Raw genomic sequence first — 21843 nt, 5'->3', positions numbered from 1 at the left:
CTTGACTCTCCTCACTGAGTACAGAGACGCAGCTGACCGTGAGATCCTCTTTTTGGGTAAATATCAAACCACTCGACGATATGATGAAGGCGAACGTCCGGGCTGGGTGCTGGCTCCGATGCTTCGGCCTCCATATAGTAAAGCCTACATCACCGAGCTAAGTTCTTCCACTAATCTGCTACTCAACAGCACCATGGAAATCTGAGACGAAATCCTTGCTTATTTTACATCTCTTTATACTTCCCACTTTGCAGAGTTGGTTGAATAGTCTGGCTTATTGGAATACCAACAGCGAAGTATATTCCAGTACACTACCTAGCTCCTCTCGTCCCAAGCACATATGGGGTCCATACAGGTCCTACGTGGAAACCATTCGACATGCCTCTGACTCACTACTAGAGCGGGGCATCTTCCCTTCTGGGGTGGGTAGGCAGTTTCATGGTCCTCTAACTTCTGATTCCCTGTGCGATTCCGTGTCCTATAGTGCTTGGTTCCCCCTTTCTGTTTGACCTCTCCTGTGATTGCTGGGTTTGCATGGGTTTATCAACCTGGCTGTTACTCTTCTGCTTATTACTACAAGCCATGACCGATTCTGTATCGATACTTTACGTTCCATTGCGCCTTCTTCGATTGTAATGTCAAAACAGTGAATAACTAACTATGTTCGCATTGCTATGATGTGTTAAAATGGTAAATAAAGTTAAAAAAAAGTTCTTAACCCTAAGTGGAAAATGATTTAGTCTGATCTAACCTAGAGGCTTTGTGGGTATTAAGAAGATACTTCTGCACATATTATATGTGCCCCCCACCTTGATGGATGCTCGTTGACAAATATTGTGTCAAATTTTAATTTGTTGCAAATACAAATAGGAATTTGCAGGTGCGCTTTGATTGTCTGCTTTACCATAGTACATGGTACAAATATGGTCTTTTCTGAAGTGTTAAAAAATATGGCAAATTAGCGTGTTTTAGATTATTTTGTGTAGCATTGCACGCTGCCAAATGAAATGATCGAGATAGCTAATCACTTTATTAATTGTTCTTATTGATTAAACATAATTGGGTATTATATCTCTCTGAAGAAATATTGTGCCACTTTTACTCCTTTTTAGATTAATTTGGGAATAGTGATGTAACGGTTTTTGTTAACCATATACTTGAAAATGTAATTTGAAGAAGGGCTCACACAAAAACAGGTAGGGATGTGACAGGAGGGGGATTTATAGTGAGTATTATTTTTTTTAATTAAAAATAAAGGGCCGCTTAGGAAAACCGTGTACATGAGATTAACCAATTTATGTCTAATCATTAAAGTACGAAATTAGACGAGGAAGAGAAGAGGTGCTCATACAGTTTCCTGATTTTCCTAACTGTGCCAGCAATGGTTTTACTTTAACCTATGCCTGATTAGGATATGCAGTCAAAGACTTTACTATATCTGTGTATAATTACTCTCATAAATAAAGTAAGATTGTTACCCAATGTTTTCTTCCAAGAGCTTTTTTTCATGGAAGCGCAAAAAGCAAAATGAGCACCTCATGCTACTAATAAGCAGTTCTGAATAACTCAAAACACAAAGAGAAATGAGTAAGTGATAAAGCATTTCTCAAACATTTCAACTGGAATGCATAATTGCCTTAAATGCAAATTGAATTCTTGTAGTCTTGGAGTGCTTATTATCCACTTACTCACCCATCACTATTGATACCTGATTCGAACATCCAGCCATCTTGGTATACATATCAATGTCATTTCTATAAAAGACAGTGTTTGTTTAAAACTTCTGTTTCTAAGAAGGGGTCATCTCAGACCTGCTGAAATGCTGTTAAAATGTGTTTTTGTGTTATTACAGGCAGATCTCATCAATCAACTGTATCAAGGCAAGCTGAAGGACTATGTGAGGTGTTTGGAATGCGGTTACGAGAGTTGGCGAATCGACACATATCTTGATATTCCACTTGTCATAAGACCTTATGGTGCCAGCCAGGCATTTGCTACTGTGGTGTGTACTTTATGAATGCCTTCTTACTTATTCATGCTTGTATATTGCTGAATGGCTCATTAATTTAATTTGATCATGTACATAGGACGGACACTCTATCGCCATTTTCAATTTTGTGGTTACCCTTTTGTGCAAAGTTTGGCTAGATGACACTAACATTTAAGTTATTTTAATGAAGGTGTTCCTAATTGAAGTGACAGTACTTTATATATGTGTGTATAATACTGACACCTACATGCATATAGGGCTACCTGGTTATGCACTAAGAAGCACAGGGGGTAGGATAGTTTGATAAACCATTTGAGAAATCTTAATTTCCCTATAACAGCCAGAAATTACATTATTAATTACTTTATCATGCCTCTCGTGTTAATTTTTCAGGATTAAGATCTACATTATGGCCAGTTCCTGTTCTTATATGAAAAATGTCTTCTCAGATAACAGTTGTGTTCACTTCTTTACAAATGGATTAAGCAAGATAACAAAACAACTGGTACTGTTTTGAGAAGTGGAGAAAAGATTAGGTAGAAAAAGTGTGAGCTACAGGTTGCTCTTCTCAATAGTTAATCGTTTTAGGCATCACTAAAGTTAAAGTGAACATAGGGCTTATTTTGATGCAGAGAAAAACCTGTTTTTAACCTCCACTGGCCCTTAATCGTGGGCATGACCATCTTAATACATTTTCTTTAGAGGTACTTCCAGGACAGCCAACCAACACCACAGCAGTATAATTGTTTATAATTTAAGCCTGGGCTGTGAATTCTGCTCCACTTGCGGAGTTTGCAAAGCTTTTCGCATTCCGTGTTACGCAGGGGTCGCTAAGTTCCCAAAAACTCTGCTCCACCGGAGCAGAGTTTTTTTACCTCACTCGCATTAGTCAATGTTAAGTTGGCGAGCACGAGTGAGGAAAATCCACCTCCCGGCGAGATTTTTCAACGTTCGCTATTGTCAACGTCAAATTGGCGAGCGTGGAGAAATCAAACTCCCAGTGACATTTCTCAACTCGGGTGGTTAGATTTCTTATTGCGAGTAGTCGCGTATGCTCATGACTGCTCGCGTTGAGAAACCGTCTGTTTGCATTGAGAATGCTGCTGCTCGAGTATAAAATCTACTCTAGCAGCAGAAAGGAAGCATGCGCCCGCTTGAGCTGTGCATGATGCCATTCGTGATGATTGCTCAGTGCGGAAAAACACCCTGTGCTGAATATCACTGCGAACAGCATTTATCTAACGCACTCCGCCGCTTGCGGAGCTCCGCATAGCACTGCACTGTTTTTTTCTTTTTGCACTTTTCGTACTTCCATGTAGCGAACACCGCCAACTCCACCCAGGCTTAGTAAAAATTGCAACGTTAAGAGTACCCGATGGTAAAAGGCGTAAGATTTGAAAAGATTAATTGTCTTTAATTTTTAATGACGTAAGGTTCCATGACACTCTTTGACTAAGATCTACTAATGTGATTACATTACTTAAAATCGTTTTTTAATAATCTACAAACTATGACTCAATTGATTGTTTTGAAGCCATTTGAGTCCGTACAAAAGGAGTGCAGAAGGAAGAACACAGCTGACTCATTTTAGCTGACTATTCTGAGGATTTACGTTGTTCTAACGGTCTTATTATTTATGCAGCCCTTTAACCATCTACAGAGAACATTCATCCACTTGTTTAAGTTGAAATACAAGTTTAGGCTGACTAACAGGTTTATAGTGGCTTCATCATAAAAAACTAAAAGTTAAGGGTCCACGTTCACCTTGTGTCCCAGTCGCACCATACTAAGACAGTCTAAACTCCCACCCCTGTATAGTGTTTGTAGAATTTGGGCTGCTTAGTCATTTGGTGTGTTTGTGTGCATACTGTTTCTGCAGATAAGTAACAGGAGGATATAACAGATTACAGAAATAACATTGTAATGTACTAGCGAAAGGGAGAGAAGTCTTAACTTGTTAATGTTACTTATTGTTCATGTATTGTCTCTTGCATGCATTCCTTAGCTATCACGGCTGTTTTACAGTACTTCCCAGGTAGTAGTGTTCTTGTGCTCGTTCTGAAATGATACACGCAAAAACTTTAAGAATTTGTTTGCCAAAAGTCCCTGAATGCCGGACGCTACTTGTTTTCCTACTGCCTCTAATTTTTCATTTACTGGGAAGTGATTTCATAGTTGGGAGCAGTAGAGAACCGGGACATAACAATGGGTCTGTAAAAGACGATTTGCAAATCAAATGCTTGGAATGCATGAATTAAAGATCTATTCATTGTTTACTTATAGGGCAATAGATAGTACGGAAATAGCCCCCCCTCCCCACCCCCACACCCCAGAAACAGTTGTTTCCTCAAGCTAAGTGTGTAGATTCATGGCTCAGTTGTGAGCGCAATCCACAGTTACATTTTCTTCACTCCACTGGCATCACCAGTTAATGGTTCAGTGGGAGAAAGAGAGAATACCAGTCAGTCTATCTCCCTCCAAATCGATCTTTCTCTTTTTTGTCTCATTCTCTTTTCCCTTCATTATATACCCTTCCTGAGTGTAAGGTATCTGTAGCACAAATGGAACACATATCTTTCCTGGCATTGCTAAGTAAAATAGCACACCTGCCCTTCTTGGGCAAGATCTATGTAAAGCAAATAATGCACTTACCCCTCTTTTGTAAGAGTTATGCGGTGAAAATTCTATACAGATTTCTCACAGTAACACATCTGTTAACAACTATCTCACCTACTGTTCAGGATTGCTTTATTGCAAATAGCATGAGGACTTCTCTTGAGCTTGCCCTTCTAAACCATGATATTATTAGGGTATCCATCCCCAGAAGCCTGTAAGCGTCAAGTAAAGTTTGCAAGTAGCGCCATTGCTTGTGGATAGACAGCACACAGAACTTGAATCATTAGACCATAGACGCTTAGTAAAATGTTGTTGTTATGTTGTGTGTATTTGTAAAGTGCACTATCACCTGTGAGCTTTCCTGGTGCTGAGCAGCTGTGTGTGTGCATAGCCTTGCCTAGGGTAGGTTGGTTAATTGAAAAGCCAAGTCATCAGCTTCTTGGAGAATTTAAAAATAGATAAGGAGACTGTGATGTGGAGTGGGAGGTCTTTCTACTCGCTGGGAGCCTTGTAGAATGCCAATCCTCCTGATCTGGTTCTGTGTATGCGTGAGATGTGATCATTCAATTAGGTTGTACTCAATTTGCCAACCTGAGATCCCTTCAGATGTCAATAATGAACATTAATTCACAGGGAAGGTTTAGCATCTTACGAGATTACATACACAATATAGGTGAAGCCCCCTCAGTGATGCTAGTCTGGTTACTGCTGATGGGCCCCTCCTCGTCACCAGCTGTCTTCTTCAAGCCTATTACTGGACCTGTACCAACTCTGGTAAAACCTTTCACTGAGGCCCAATATCTCTCTACTAGATTACAAAGGCACAACCTGTTGTCATGCTTCCGGTCTCTAACCCTATGCCTCTTTTCAGTTTCAGCTATCAATAGACAATCCATTGTCTTTTTGCCTGCGATTCGGTTTCTATGCTAAAGAAACGTGCACCCCAGGACATGAATGATTGATGGTGGAGAGAAAGGCTTGCTTCACCCTCATTACACTGAGGATTCCTAATACTCTAATATACAAAACACCTGTGGACTTGATACCTCTCCTGAGACAAATCTGGACTCGCCTCCTGGGCCACCAATGGAAGAAAGTGCCTCATTTGCAGTTGTCATTATTCCTCATGTTTACACCCTTCACACCTATGTGTTGCTGCCTGCTGCATCCCCGGTCTTCCTCATTACAGTTAGGTTATCTTGTCACATGAGTGAACTGTTGACACTGTCTGTACATCAGCCATACTCAAAATTGTTTCTGGACAAATTTGTACTGAAGATTTGTGCAGCTTTCTTGCCAAAAGTCATAACTCCTTTCCATGTTGGTAGGCCATATATTTAACCACTTTCTTAGCTTCCCTTGAAAGAAGAGGAGTTGCTCCATTTGTTGGTTCCCAAAAGGGATTTAAGTGCTTTACATTGATCTTACCCAATACCATCTAGAAGACCATCACATTTTTGTTGGCTTTTACTTGAGCAAAGAAATGGAGAGCGGTGCAGAAGAGGACCCTATCAAGGTGGATAGCCATCTGCTGCACAGAGGTCAAGAAAGCCCACAGAAGACCTGAGACCCCGTCCGAACAGTTTCCAAGGACGCTATCCTGTTTTGGCACAAGCAGTGCCTGATCTTGACATCAGCCAGGCTGCAATGTGACTATTCACATAGCATGCTGCCTTGGCCGCTGCTCCGGCAGGGTTAACACTTTGGCTGCCTGGACAAGCAAAACATTTTGGTGTGAAGCCACTCCACAGACCCTCCAACTTGGGAAGGTATTGCTTTGGTGTCCATTCTCAGGTGAGAAATTTGCGGTTAGAAGTATTAAAAAGAATTTCTTACCTGCCTTAAGTTACACTCTTTTGGTGGATACTCCGTCTAACTGCAGATCCCTTAGTGGCCGCCCACTTTCCCATTCGGTGGAGTGATCTCTTGTCTATATTTGAAAAGAAGACCCAGGGGAAATTTAAATTACACTGGCATAATTTTAGGAATTTTACGTTGTGCTTGTTACACAATATTCTTTAAATTATGCTATTGCTCTACATTGAATAAGTACTCTCCATTCGCAGTAAAATGTTTCATCAAGCATGTGGGAATACAGTCAGAATGCAAGCAGCAGCCGGTTGCACCTCTTGAGTTTATGCGTAATTTTCTTTTTGTTTTACTGCAAAATGTGAGGACGTATTTCTCGCTAAAATATAGTGCTAAATAACCGGTTTGTATTTTGCGCAAGTACGTGTAATTTCTCATAGTTTTATTGAAACACACATTTTATCTTAATTACACAAAATCAGATTGTGGAAATTTAGGACACCCTCATAACCCAAGTTAGTATTCAGTGCACTGTAATAAATAATTGTTCACATTCTGCGTCTGAGGGCATGGAAAAGAAAGACGAGACTGATGTTCGCACGTGGAGTGGTGTTCGTATGCAGCACTGCTGCATTAGTTCCGGGGCAGTGTGGAGTCACATGACACCATCTAGCGACATGCAAGAGCCCTGCTACAAAACTCTCTACATCCAGTCTGGTGCCTTGAGGCGAATCCAAGGTGAGGAATCTGTGGCTGGAAAACGTATCCACCAGAAAGAGTTTTACTGAAGGTAAGTAACTTATCTGATAGAGACTTCTGCCGCAGATTCCTTATCTTAGAATTTTTCCAAGTGTCTGGTAAGTAACTTGTTCTTCAGACCGTCCAGTGGTTGAAGAGGGCTGAAGTAAAGCACTTTTCTGTGCATGTTAAATATTTTTTGTGTTTTTATGTTTGTTGGTTTTACTGAAGCTCTGGGGAAAAAATAAGGCCTCTGTAACCAGACCAACAAACAAGATGTAGAGCGAGCAAGTTGCACTTTTCTGAAAGTGTGGTAGTTCTCCTAATGGTGTATTTTTCAAAACGTACAGAAACTTCAAAAATGCATTACTTAGAACAGTTGATAATCTCTATATATAGGTCTAAATTTTTTCACTGTCTTAATGTCTTACCGTTTAATTCCTTGAAAAAGCTGGAAGAGTCTTCGAAGTATCATGAGATAGGTGACTCCTCCCCTGGACTACAGTGCGCATGGGCATCTTCTCCATCTTCAGATTGGTTTTCTCCGCCATTGGGTTCGGATGCACTTCGACAATCCTCCAACTTCGTGACCGAAGTTTTCCAAATTTCTAAGGCCAAAAACCTTATACTTGCGACTGTATTGTTTCCGCTTGGTATCCCTCGACTCGACAACCCTTTCCATGTATCTCTGGTAGTCGACGCGGGCCGTTGGGCCTTTTCGACGCCAAGTGGGCCTCCTGCCGATGGAAAGGACCCCGTTTAAAAGATGCCCACAATGTCGATCCTAGTTTCCACATAGCGATAAGCATACAGTATGCAACAGGTGCCTATTGCCGGAGCACAACGAAGAAAACTGTCCAGCTTGTGCTCCGTTACGGTCGAAGAAGACTATCCGGAACCGAAGGGCTGCTCGACAAGAGATGCAGCGACAGGCACCAGAACCGGATAACATTTTCGACGACGAACATGAACTCCCGGAGGCAGCGGACTCCGACCTATAACTAGTCACAGTAGAAGACCAGTCGGACTCTGATGAAGAGATCCCACCGGGGCAAACCGTGAGTACCAAAGCCCCTACCCTTCCTCCACCTCCAGACAAGGCTCCGGTCAAAGCATCGCCTAAAAGCCTTAGCCGCAACCGAAACACTGCTTCAGAAGCCCCACCTTCCGGCTCGGCTCCGAAGACCATACAAAAGCCTTCCGGTACCCCGGGACCGAGCAAAACACTTCCCAAGAAGGCTGTCGACTCAAAAACGGCCGCAGAGCCGAGAATGGGCGCCAACATCAAAAAACTAGTCGATCCGAAAAAGGCCGTCCAGCCAAAGAAGGTCGTCGATCCGAAAAAGACCGCCGACCCAAAGAATGTCGATCCAAAGATCACTGTCGACCCAAAGAAGGGCGTCAATCCAAAGAGAGACAGTCGACCCGAAAAAGGTAATCGACCCGAAAAAGGGACTCGACCCAAAGAAAGTCGTCGACCCGAAGAAGGCCGCCGAGCCGAAAAAGGCCGCCGAGCCGAAAAAGGCCGCCGAGCCGAAAAAGGCAGCGGAGCCGAAAAAGGCCGCCGAGCCGAAAAAGGACGCCGAGCCGAAAAAGGCAGTCGAACCGAAAAAGACCGTTGAACCGAAGAAGGTCGTCGGGTCAAACAAGGCCTTAGAGCCGAAAAGAGCCGTCGAGCCGAAAAAAGCTCCACAGAAAAATAAGAAAAAGCAGGCAACCGATCCAAAAACATCGGCGCCACGGACAGTGGAAGAAGAACTTTTCCATCTTGATCCAGTGAGCCCAGACCAAAATAGACTGTATATAGAACCTGATACAGGACATATATCAGTTTACAATAAGAACATGAGAAGACTGGACACTAAAGCACCTTCTCCTGTTCCTCCTAAGAAAAAGGACTTTGGGACATCCCCTTCTAGACCTTTTACACCTTCTCCTTTCACTCCTAACATGCCTTATGTTCCATATTCTCCTACACCTCCACACTATGATGACGTAGAAGACATGGGTGAAGATCCTCAACAGGACTTTATAGACCCTGATGATCAAGGAAACCAGGATGACACATGGGACGATCAGAATGACCCTGATGACCCATATGATACACAACCCATACCCAATACCTCGCCATACCCCACAAAGCCGCCTCCTACTGACGACACTGTCGCTTTTAACCAGTTAGTAGACAGAGCAGCTCAGTATCATGGCGTTAACATGCACACTGACCCTATAGAGGAGGATTTCCTATTTAACACCTTCCCAACATCAGAGAAGAGTGTACCTATACTCCCTATGCTGAAGGGAGTATTGAAGCACGCACCAGACATCTTTAAATTCCCAGCCAGGCGCGTGTCCTCAATCCAAGAATTGAAAAGAAATACAAACCAGCCCCTACAGACCCCTCTTATATCAAGTCTCAGTTACCACTAGACTCCCTAGTTGTATCTAATGCTAGGAAAAGGGCAAATTCGCAAACAAGTGATGCCCCCCCCTCCTGACAAGGAGTCAAAAATTTTAGAAGCCTCAGGGAAAAGAGTGGCCTCTCAGGCAGCAAATACCTGGAGAATTGCCAATATACATGCTCTCCTAGCACGCTATGACAGAGCACACTACGATGAACTGGAGGGATTATTACAACATCTACCAGAACCCTATAAGGCAAAAGCAAATGACCTGATACAGGAAGGGAAATTCATCACTAACTCATCCATAAAATGCGCCCTTGATGCAGCTGATACAGCCGCTAAGTCTGTGAACAGTAGTGTGTTGCTACGCCGGCATGCATGGCACCGCATCTCGGGTTTTAAAAATGAAGTCCAATCTACAATAGTCAATCAACCCATTAACCAAGATTTCTTGTTTGGCCCTGCAGTTGATACCTTCTTTAAAAAGATGAAAAAAGATACTGACACCGCTAAGTCCATGGGTGCACTTCAATATTAACAATCTAGGAGCTTCTTTCGTCGCTCCTCTTTTCGATGCTCAGGCAGAGGCAACACATCCCAAACCTCTTCATCCTTTAAAAGTAGTGCATAAGGCACCTTTAATAACGGCTCCAATAGAGGAGGTTATAGAGGGAACAATAACAAGGGCAGAGGACGTGGTGGTAATAACACCAGAGCCTCCACCGCCACCAAACAGTGACTCGTCCACACTCCCTCCAGACCACTTAACACCAGTCGGAGGCAGAATAATACAATTCCTACCAGTCTGGAATGCCATTACGACAGACAGGTGGGTGAGACAAATTATCCAGTATGGTTACTGCCTGGAACTCACTTCTACTCCACCCAACATACCGCCCAATCACCGTCCAATGTCCAAAGAACACATCACGCTGTTACAACAAGAGGTACTATCCATGTTGGAAAAGGGTGCCATAGAGCCAGTCCCGTTTCAACATCCAGGGACAGGAGTATACTCTCTATACTTCCTCGTTCCCAAAAAAGATGTGTCCCTCAGACCAATATTAGACCTCAGACCTCTGAACCAATACATACTCTCGGAGCATATCCATATGATCACTCTACAACAAGTACTCCCACTACTCCAGCAAGGGGACTTCCTTGCTACATTAGACTTCAAAGATGCATACTTTCACATCCCTATACATCCAGCTCACAGGAGATACCTCAGGTTCACAATAGAAGGTCACCACTATCAATTCAAAGTTCTCCCCTTCGGGGTAACTACTGCACCAAGAGTTTTTACAAAATGATTAGCAGTAGTAGCAGCACACCTCAGAAGGCAACACATCCATGTGTTCCCCTACCTCGTCGATTGGCTCATGAAAGCCAACTCTTACGCACAGTGTGCCAGCCATATCTCACAGACAACCAGCTACTCCACGAGTTAGAATTTTCCATAAATTACCCAAAATCACATTTGCAACCCCCCACATACAACAATATCTGGGAGCAACCATAAATAACTCAGTGGCGAAGGCATATCCAAAGTCAGTCAGGATAGCCAACGTACAGTCTCTCACTCAAAAATTTCTGCCACAAGACTCCCTGCCAGCCCGAGTGTTTATGCAGCTCATAGGCATGATGGCCTCCTGCATATTCATCGTCCCTCATGCTCTGATTCAAATGCGTCCCTTAGAGGAATGCCTAGCACGGCAGTGGATCCAAGCTCAAGGAAAACTAAAAGACCTAGTGTTGGTAGACAGTCGCACTTACAGCTCTCTGCAGTGGTGGAACCCACAAAACCTTTCCAAGGGGCGACTGTTCCAAGAGCCAGTTCCACAGGTAGTATTAACAGCGGACACTTCACTGACCGGTTGGGGAGCCCATCTCTTTCAGTACACAGTCCAAGGTCTCTGGACAGCCAAGCAAAAGACACTACATATAAACCACTTAGAGTTACTAGCAGTATTTCTAGCAATGAAAGCCTTTCAGAAATACTTATGCAACAAGGCTGTGTTAATCCGGACGGACAACATTACAGCCATGTACTACATCCAAAAACAAGGAGGGACACAGTCTCTGCAGCTATCTCACCTAGCACAGAGCATATGGAAGTGGGCAATTCCGCAAAACATTTACCTCCTGGCAGAACACCTCCCAGGAATAGACAATCAGATAGCAGATCTACTAAGCCAACACAGTCAATAAATACACAAATAGGAGATTCATCCTCAAGTTCTCCAACCATTCTTCCAAAAGTGGGGACATCTAGAAATAGATCTGTTTGCCACAAACGAACACTCAAAATGCCCGTCCTTTGCCGCCAGGTTCCCACACCCGTTGTCACAAGGCAATGCGATATGGATGAACTGATCAGGCAGATTTGCGTACGCTTTTCCTCTAACCCCACTGATTCCATTAGTGGCACGCAAACTAAGGCAACAGTCACTCACAATGATCCTGGTTGCTCCCACATGGGCAAGGCAGCCATGGTACACGACGCTCCTAGAACTCTCAGTAATTCCTCACCAAAGACTGCGCCTTTCGCCACAAGAACCATGGAGAAATCAGGCACCCAGATCCCAATCGGATGAACCTAGCGATCTGGCTCCTGAGGTCTTGGAGTTCGGATATCTTAACTTGCCTCCAGACTGCATGAACATTATCAAGGAAGCAAGGCGTCCCACTACCAGAGCATGCTACGCAGCTAAATGGAAAAGATTTGTAATTTAGTGTAATAATAACCAAATCAATCCATTAGATGCCTGCATCCAAAACCTAATCTGTTACCTGCTACATCTTCAAAGATGTAACCTAGCATACTCATCCATAAGGCTACACCTTGCTGCTATAGCAGCATATCTTCAAAACAGACAACATGTGTCCCTATTCAGAATACCACCTATCAAAGCTTTTATGGAAGGACTTAAAAGAATTATCCCTCCAAAGCATCCACCTTCTCCAGTCTGGAACTTAAACTTAGTGCTTACCAGACTCATGGGACCCCCCTTCGAACCACTTCATTCATGTGAACTACAGTTCTTAACATAGAAGGTGGCATTTTTAATTGCCATTACCTCCCTCAGGCGAGTGAGTGAGCTACAGACGCTAACCATTCAGGAACCTTTCATGCAAATACACCACAATAAGGTAGTGCTTCGTACAAACCCCAAATTTATGCCAAAAGTTATCTCCACTTTCCACATCAATCAGTCCATAGAATTTCCAGTTTTCTTCCAAAACCCGCAGTCCGTGGCTGAAAGAGCTCTACACACACACACTAGACATTAAAAGAGCTCTGCTATGTTACGATGACAGAACAAAATCATTCAGAAAAACAAAGCAACTATTTGTTGCTTTTTCACCACAACATAAGGGTAATACCATTTCCAAGACAGGAATAGCCAGATGGGTAGTTAAATGCATTCAAATATGCTATCAAAAGGCAAAGCGCACTTTAACAGTTCCCCCAAAAGCCAACACATGGGGGCATCCATGGGGGCATCCATGGCTTTTCTAGGAAATATTCCCTTAGAAGACATATGTAGGGCAGCTACATGGTCTACCATACACACTTTCACTAAACACTACTGTGTCGACATGCACGCTAAGCAACAAGCTGCTGTAGGCCAGGCTGTCCTTAAAACTCTTTTTCAAACCACTGTAGCTGATACAGGCAACCACCGCTAGAGGAGAAACTGCTATACACTATGCTAAGATATGAATTCAGCAGCCCACATGCCGCGAACGGAAAATGCTACTTACCAGTATGCATCTGTTCTTGGCATGTAGGGCTGCTGACATTCCTATCACCCACCCTCCTCCCTGGTGCCGGTCACAGCTGCAGGGTTATCTTTTTTACATACATTTACATGGTCATCTCTTACTTTCTTATACTCCATCTTTGCCACAATGGCGAAAAACAATCTGAAGATGGAGACGATGCCCATGCGCACTGTAGTCCAGGGGAGGAGTCACCTATCTCGTGATACTTCGAAGACTTTCCAAGACAACAAGGTGCAAACATCCGGACCCAACACTAGGCGGTGATCTATGCTAAGATATGAATGTCAGCAGCCCTACATGCCAAGAACAGATGCATACTGGTAAGTAGCATTTTCCTTTATTTACTGTAATGATCTGCAGGTCTCACTTCAACAATTGTTTACAACTGTAACCAGCTCACGCAAGATTACTCATCTCACTAATTTGCAATCTCTTTCGATCCATCCATTCACATTTATTAAAAAAAATAAACATTTTCAAACCATTTTTTTTTTTTACGTTCCCTTTTTTTCCAGTCCCTTTTAGAAAGCAACCCTCCTATAATAGGTCGATCGATTATAGTTATAAACACATTCCTTCTTGTATATTATCTTAAAGAGAATTTTCAATCCAAATAAATTTTTCTATACAGTTATTTTGTTTTTTTTCATTCTGTGATTTTCCCTTGTGTGGCTATTGCAATTATTCTTTGTGCATTTTGGCGAAAACACCTTCCATCGTGCAGTAGACCCATGAAGTACACCAAAAAACCCGCTAGAAATAGATTGTGTGGATGGATGCATGATGCGGATCTGTATGTATCAGGCACCCTATATCAATCTGCCTTTCCAGTTTGGCGATCATGAGTTTGCTCCAAATCTATATATCTGAAAGAAACACGTTAGTTAGATTCCTTACCTTAGAATAACCCCAGGCGTCAGACTGGATCCGGAAAGTTTTCGTCAGCAGTACCCCTGCGCGTCGTTAGGTGTCGTCTGCGGCTCTGCCTGCCCACTTTCCTGATATTAAAATGTGTTTATGCTCTTCTTGATGTAATATTCTAGTTTGGATTATCTTCTTGCAATCTCGCGTTTGGACACCTCACATCCACTGGCCTGATTTCTCCCCCTACTGTGGCTAAAGAGGAGGGGGCTCTTTCGCAGTGGTGTTGCGGAGGACGGCGGAGGTCCTGGACCTTCATCTGCTATCAGTGGCAGTCAAGACAAACATCTTAACAAAGGTGCTTCTGTCGGGTGTTGCCCCCTCTGAACCCTAACTCCCATTTAATGAAGCCCTTATGACAGTACCACTTAGGGCTTGGTCCAAACCCTGTGCAAGGGGCTCCTGTGCACAGGACAATTGCCCGCTGCCATTGCTTCACTCCTGGGGAGCCCAGGTTCCTTGCCCAGCCCTTCACCCGAAAAGCTTTGTGGTCCATGCCCCCACTTCCAGTATCGACCCCCACGTGTTCCCTGCCTCTCCACCGGATAGGGAATCCAAGAGGCTGGATACCTTCGGAAAGAGGATTTTTCTCTTCTGCAGTCTAGCAGTGTGGTCTGTGAACACTACTTGCCTTGCTGACTGATACCAACACACTATGTGGGATTTTGTTGCGCAAGTGCTGACCATGGTCTCAGAGGAGGACTGAGCAGTAGCCTATGAAGCTATTGCTGGTGGGAGAGATGCAGCAAAATTCACCATTCGTGGGGGGTCTCATAATTTGTGGCTCTGAAGTGCGGCACCTGGTGGATAACCACTGGCTTTTCAGGGGATGTCCTGGCCTCGCTCATAGACCTGCCCTTTGATGGCTCAACTTTTGGTGAGAAGGCAGATTCGGCGCTAGAGTGCTTCTAGGATAGCAGAGCTACAGCCAGGTCCTTCGGCCTATCCATAGTTCCTCGCCAACCTCAGTCCACTTTCTGAAACTTTTGTGGCTATGGAAAGGGCTTCCATCAGCATTCATTCCCTCCCAGACACCAAGGCCAACAGGCTTCTCAGCCTTTTTATGGCTGAGGATGCAGTTCCCATAAACCACATGTCTGGCCAGCCCACTACTCCCCTGGCAGTTTCAGCCTCCGAATCACTTTAGTTTGCTCACATTCCACCACTGGCTCATTTCAAACCTATGCACAACTACCTCTTTTGGCTACTTAACATCAAAACTGGCAAGAAATTCTTCCAGGAGTGAATTGCAAACTGTCGTCCAAGCCTCCTTCCCTGACAATCTTCCCTGATAAGTTGGTGCTTTGCACTTGGGCCTCTTTCTTACCGAAGTGGTAACACCTTTCCACGTGCGACGATCGATCAGCTTGTGCATTTTCTATGCTCCTCCGCATCCGTCTAAAGAAAAGGAGCAACTCCCCCTGTCTGGACCCAAAAAGAGCATTGTCGTTCTACCTTGACCACACTAAAGAGTTCCTGGTGGACGAACAACTGTTCATGAGGTACGCTGGACCAAAGAAAGGTCATGCGGCGCAGAAAAAGACTCTCTAACAATGGGTTGTACTCTGCATCAGAATAGCTACGCTCTGGCCAAAAAGCAGCCTCGTAAAGGCTTAACGGCTCATTCCACAGAGCTAATGCTTCTGTCACAGTGTTGCAATGTGGTGTTCCAGTCCTGGACTTTTGTCAGGCAGCAACGTGGGCATCCTTGCACATGTTTACCAAACACTACTGACAATCAAGTCTGAAGGGATCGATTTTTTGGCTGCTCTGTCCTTCAAGACTTCCTGGTCTAAACTTGTCCGCAGTCCCTCCTCCAGGGGTGTTATTGCCTAGGTATCTATCAGATGGACAAGTTACTTATCTTCTATAACGCCTTATCTGGTAGAGACATGATCTAGCCGCAGATTCCTTGCCGACCCGCCAGTCCTCTCCCCACTGTGGACTGTTTTTTAGGGTCAGGGCTGACTCCCTTTCACCATTTCCCCATGCCTTGGGATCTGCATAACCCGACATATATACTGACCATATATGATCTTTATCTTCAGAATTTCCGGGAGCCCTGTGAAAGCCCATTAAGGACTGAACACTACACGTCCCTCCCTACCCAAGTAGGTTCTATTACCGTTACCTGCTTGATATGCTCACTACTCCTTCACCCCATATACTGAACACTCATTAATTGCCTTTAGGTGCTCATCTGTCCTGAGGAAGACCCCGACATGAGGGCTTTAATCACCCTCCAACCTACTGGGGTCAAACCGTAGACTTTCTTATCTGAACACCTACATGCTCATCTGACAGAACTATTGACAATTGAAAATACATAGGAGCAATGTATAAATGGGAACATAGTGACCTTTGAAAGTCCGGAAAGGATTTTTTTGTACATATTGTGTATTATATCTGTCACAAACACCTTTAACTGTCCCTCACTAACCAATTCACTGCCACTTTCCCCGTCCTCTTCCTTCCCTAATTCACAAGAGCACTGAAAATAGTTTTTGTTTTGAAGCCAACAAACTCCGACTTATTAATGCCTTGATTTTGAATTGCATTTAATGCTACTATTATTTTTGTGAATTAAACATTGCCACATTTTGCATTTGGAAAGACTTTTGAGTAGTGAACTGTTTTGTTTTCCTGCCTGTTTTGTTAATCCTTATGTGTATATATTCTAAACTACCCTGATTAATTAGTTAAACATACTGTATTGACGGCCCAGGTCGGGTGGTTTTTACTTGGGCATAACCCCGTAAAAACTCATGACTCCCTTTCAGGGCACTAGTTGTTCAACAACTTCAGTGCACTTCATGGCACTGCGTTTCTGGCGTGGAAAGGCGTGAGAGGTAACTGACTTCAGCATGCCAAGGTGGTACCTATGTAAATGATGCGGATGTCACAACAGTGGAGACGATGCTGATGACGGCACTCTGAGCGGACCGACGCCACCTACTGGTGCACACGGGTATTGCTTGAAGAAAAATCTTCTGGATCCAGTCTGACACCTGGGAACTTCAAAGATGAAGATTCTTCTGCGAAATCATATGTCTACCAGTTAAAGCGTTACCTAAGGTAAGTAACTTGTCCATCAACACTTCACGCATCAACCTGGCAACATTCAAAAGCCGGTGTTCTACGTAACAGTGCCTTCAAACACAAAATATAATTGTTCTTTTCCCGCATGGGAGACATAACTGGCACACTCCAGACAATGCTTTTTGGTCCTGGGCATCAGCACTCAATTTTGTACATTGTACAAAGAAGATGGAAGCATAACTTTGCCCAATAAAGGCCTTAACGTGAGTGGAGAACTAGACATCATTGCTCACACATCAAAAACCTTGGACGACCGAGCACTGCCAGGAAAAACTCTATTTCGTATAACCTTGAAAAAGATCAGACATAGTGGGGCACCAGGACTCAACGTCCTGCCTGGATTCCTCTTCAGGGCTGACACAGACTTCTGGATGGACAATTTGACCAAGTTATATGCTGAAAGCCGGTTCTTGTGGGACGTTCCGGATTCCTGGAGAGGGTCATTAGTGCACCCTATACATAAGAAAGGGCCAAAATCCAACCCACAAAACTATCGCATGATTGCCCTGCTCAACATTGAGGGCAAGGCCTACACAAGTACCCTCCTGGCGGAGCTATCAAACTGGGCCAGTACTGAAGGCCTTCTGCCCTTTTTCCAAACAGGGTTTAGACCGGGGGCATCAACAGTGGATAATATAATAGCGCTCTCATATCTAGCACAACAAGCCATGTCACTACAAAGCCTGCCGCTTTTTGGTTGTTTCACTGACTATTCGGCAGCTTTTGACTGCGTAGACCGCTCCATCCTTTGGCAGAAGTTGGTATGCTGGAACATCGATCCTTCTTTACTACAAGCTATCTGCTCATTGTATTCTAGTACCTGGGTAAGAATCAAACTTTCGAGCGCATCTGCTTCAGAGAAAATACACGGATCGCGGCCTAAAGCAAGGGTGCGTTTTAGCTCCGATGCTTTTTAACTCGTACACCGCAGACATGGGTCAAGCCTTGATTGGAGCCACATTAGCAACACCTAGGATTGGGCATACTAAGATCCAATTAATGCAATACGCCGACGACCTGGTACTCCTAGACCATACTAAAATAGGCTTACAAAAAGCATCTATGGCCCTGGGAATCTACAATGCAAAAAAACAAGCTGGTTGCCAACCCATCCAAATCGAAAATTATAATCTTTGGCCAATACCCTAAGAAAAAGCTGGCAAAATGGAGGCTAGGCCACCTGATTTTGGATTGCACACAACACTACAACTATTTGGAGGTTTGGTTTTTGGAAACAGGTCGCCCAGGAGTTCATCTCCACAAAATGCGGATGAAAGGGAAAAGCATCACTTACGCCCTCTGCAAGCTATATGCCACTCTACATAGCCCAACAACCATGACTATCCAAAGAGTACTGAGGGCGAAGTTAATACCATCACTTAATTACGCACAACAGGCATTTCCGGGGAAACTAGCGAGACACCTAGAAAAAATCCATTGCTCAGCCTATAAAACTTTATTCAACCTCCCTGTATGCACCAGGAATAACCTAGTGCGGTTAGAATTCAACTTGAATCGACAAAAGCTGGAAGAGATGGCCTCTCTGAGTAATTACTTCTATCTTACTATGGCGGCACCAGAGAATACAATGAAGTCTATCATAAAAAGTATTTTTCTGGAACCCGGTAACCCCTGGTCAGCCAGCCTTGCTGTTGCTAAAGACGTTCTGAAACTTGCAATAGAGAACTGGAACCCCGTGACCATCATGTATACAGCCATCAAAAGCACAATAAAAAAACAAGTTTGCCTTTGCTCCCGTACCTTAGACATGGAATCATTGGAATCAAGAGGCTTCCATGAATCCCAAAGCCTCCCACCTACAGAGTACAATTCCAAACTACATCTTACTCAGGCGGTGGGGAGACAAGCCCTACACAGGATCATCGCGTTCAGATTACATCCTCTCCCCCTTGAAGAATTAGACCCCTCCGGGCCAACAAAAATGGGGATCATGGAGTGTCGGCTCTGCAAATACAAAGTGATTCCTTGGCCCACATCCTTTTTTGCTGCCCGGCCTTGCACTTAGTGCGCACACTATACCTTAGGCCCATCTTGCTACAACGGGGGACTAGAACTGCAAAGGAGGCTGTCCATCAACTGTACACACTGGACACAGTAAAGCATATGGCTATGTTTGGTAAATTTGTACAGCAGACTCGAATGAATCTGATGGACTCTCCCAGCTAAACAATCAGGCAAGCTCCGCTGCGGAGGTCACATATCATCTTGAAGTAATTGCTTAACTTAACATGAACAACTGTGGGCCCAGTTCAAAAAAGCTTTATTGGACTTAATGATCATTGAATTTTAGACTTGTAGATTTTAATCATAATGTTTATTAATTTAAAATTGTTTGACTTTTTTTAAAAATGGAGCGTTCTTTTTTTTTTTTTACTTTGTTTTATTGTAATGGTTTTGAATAACCACACAAAAAAACTGGTTACTGGTTAAACTGGTCAAAGATGAAGATTCTTCTGCGAAATCATGTCTACCAATTGAAGCATTACCTAAGGTAAGTAACTTGTCCATCAACACTTCACGCTTCGACCTGGCAACATTCAAAAGCCGGTGTTCTATGTAACAGTGCCTTCAAACAAAAAATATAATTGTTCTTTCCCCGCATGGGAGACATAACTGGCACACTTCAGACTATGCTTATTGATCCTAGGCATCAGCACTCAATTTTGGGGTCTAGGACTTATTAGTAATCATTGTACTTTGATCCAGAGCAACAGAGAAAAAAGCAGAAGAGGGATAACCAAGGAGTAAGATAGAGAGGAAAACCATCCCAAAACGGGAAAACTGGAAGAATAAAATCATGCGAGTGGGAGATAAGACAGGAAGTGTGGAGGGGTAGAAGAAAGACTACGCAGCAGTGTATTTTTCAAAATTCATGATGGAGTACATTTGAGCGACAAAACACGATTACCTCTGTGGCTGTGGAGTGTCAGTTGGTAGTTCATTCTGCATCCAAAAATAATTGCATTGAAAGCCGTGCAGTGTAGATTTGGGTGGCAAAACATGTTCCTTTGGCAGTAGAACAGTAAGGCATGCATTGCATACCCCAAGGAGACTGCTAACTTAAAGAGACTGTTGAAAATGTGTAAACTTTTAGAACTCATTTCCTTTTCCTTCTGAGACTTTATGCTTGCTTTTGCACTATCACAGAGTCTTGACCTTGGGTGGGCACAGATGAGTTCTCACATACAAGTTGCATGACATGTACATTTCAGTTTCTGGTCGTTCCACCATGCACAGTTATTGTACATCTTGCTTTTAGTGTTGCATTCTGTTGAAATAAACTATTGCATATGTGGAGTGGTCAGTGAGCAGCATTTGTAAAGTGACTTTCCCATAGAGACTTCTAAACGCATATACCTCACTTTTTTAATATATTTCCCTAGATGTCAGACTAAATCCAGAAAATCTTCAATAGTAACCGTGTGCGTCGTCAAGTGGTGGCAGCGCCTCCGCATTAACGTTGTTCCGTACTGGAACTGACCTACGAGCTAACTTTGGATAAATTGGCCTGCAGATCGTTCAGCCAGGTTATGCCTTAATATTTCTTGAAACTCTGCTGCACCTTCCACCACCCTCAGACTGGCTGACAGAGGGCCATCTGCCCTTTTTGCAGCAGGAAATGTCGGCTCTTCAGGCCAAAGGAGCCATAGAAGAGAAAGTTGAAGGCAGAAGTAGGTTGTGGTGTTACTGATGCTACTTCCTGGTGCCGAAAAAGGACAAAGGCCACTGTCCCCTTGTAGCTTTATGCCCTATAAATGCCTTCCTGTGGAAGGACAAATTCAAGATTTCCACCCTTGCCTGACCCTGGAGACTGAATGGTAGCATTGGATCTGCAGGATGCCCAGCATTTTTAATTTGCTGTGCTCCTATTTGAGCTTCACCAGCACCCATGTGGTGTTTACAAACATGATGGCGATTGTTACAACTTTCCTGCAGGGGCCAAGGATCCTAGTCTTTCCCTAACTCAATGACTGGCTGTTGAAGGCAAGCTTGCCTCAATCAGTTGCCCACCTCAAGTCGCTGTCAACGTGCCCAAAAAAACGCGTCACTCCTTAGCAGACTCTCCCCTTCATATGGGTCATTCTGGACATGGTGCAGTTTTGTGCCTATCCCTTGAAGCGATGAGTACAGGACATTTGGGCTATGTTCCTTATTTTTCAACCTGTGTTCCTTGAAGTCAATGAGGATGACTTGGAGGTTGCTGGGATTGGTGGTTTGCTGTTATTCAAGCATGCTAGAGAGCACAAGCGGGCTCTGAAGTTGGATCTGAAGTCCTATTTGGCCCAGGGAGGAGAAGACAGCGAAAGATCTGCGGTGGTGGCTGTGGGATTGAGATTCAGTCAGTGGCATACCACTCTCTGTACCTTACCCAGAGCTGACAGTGTTGACTGATTCATTGCTTCTGGGTTAGGGAGGCCACATGGGAGAGTTGGAGATCAGAACTGGCTGGGCTCT

General features: G+C 43.8%; 1 protein-coding gene across 4 annotated transcripts in view; it reads left to right on the top strand.

Moving 5' to 3' along the window:
• USP47 (ubiquitin specific peptidase 47) overlaps positions 1 to 21843 on the top strand; it is a 1403284-nt gene that overhangs the window by 276194 nt on the left and 1105247 nt on the right. For all 4 annotated transcript variants that reach the window (XM_078680933.1, XM_078680934.1, XM_078680932.1 and 1 more), the window contains one exon: positions 1853 to 2002. In XM_078680933.1, coding sequence (XP_078537059.1) covers positions 1853 to 2002 — 150 coding nt within the window. The remainder of the gene's footprint in view (positions 1 to 1852; positions 2003 to 21843) is intronic.

Source organism: Lissotriton helveticus, chromosome 3_1 (assembly GCF_964261635.1).
Source record: "Lissotriton helveticus chromosome 3_1, aLisHel1.1, whole genome shotgun sequence".
Lineage (NCBI taxonomy): Eukaryota > Metazoa > Chordata > Amphibia > Caudata > Salamandridae > Lissotriton > Lissotriton helveticus.
The sequence above is the reverse complement of the archived record's forward strand: the minus strand, read 5'-3'. Positions and strand labels throughout refer to the sequence as shown.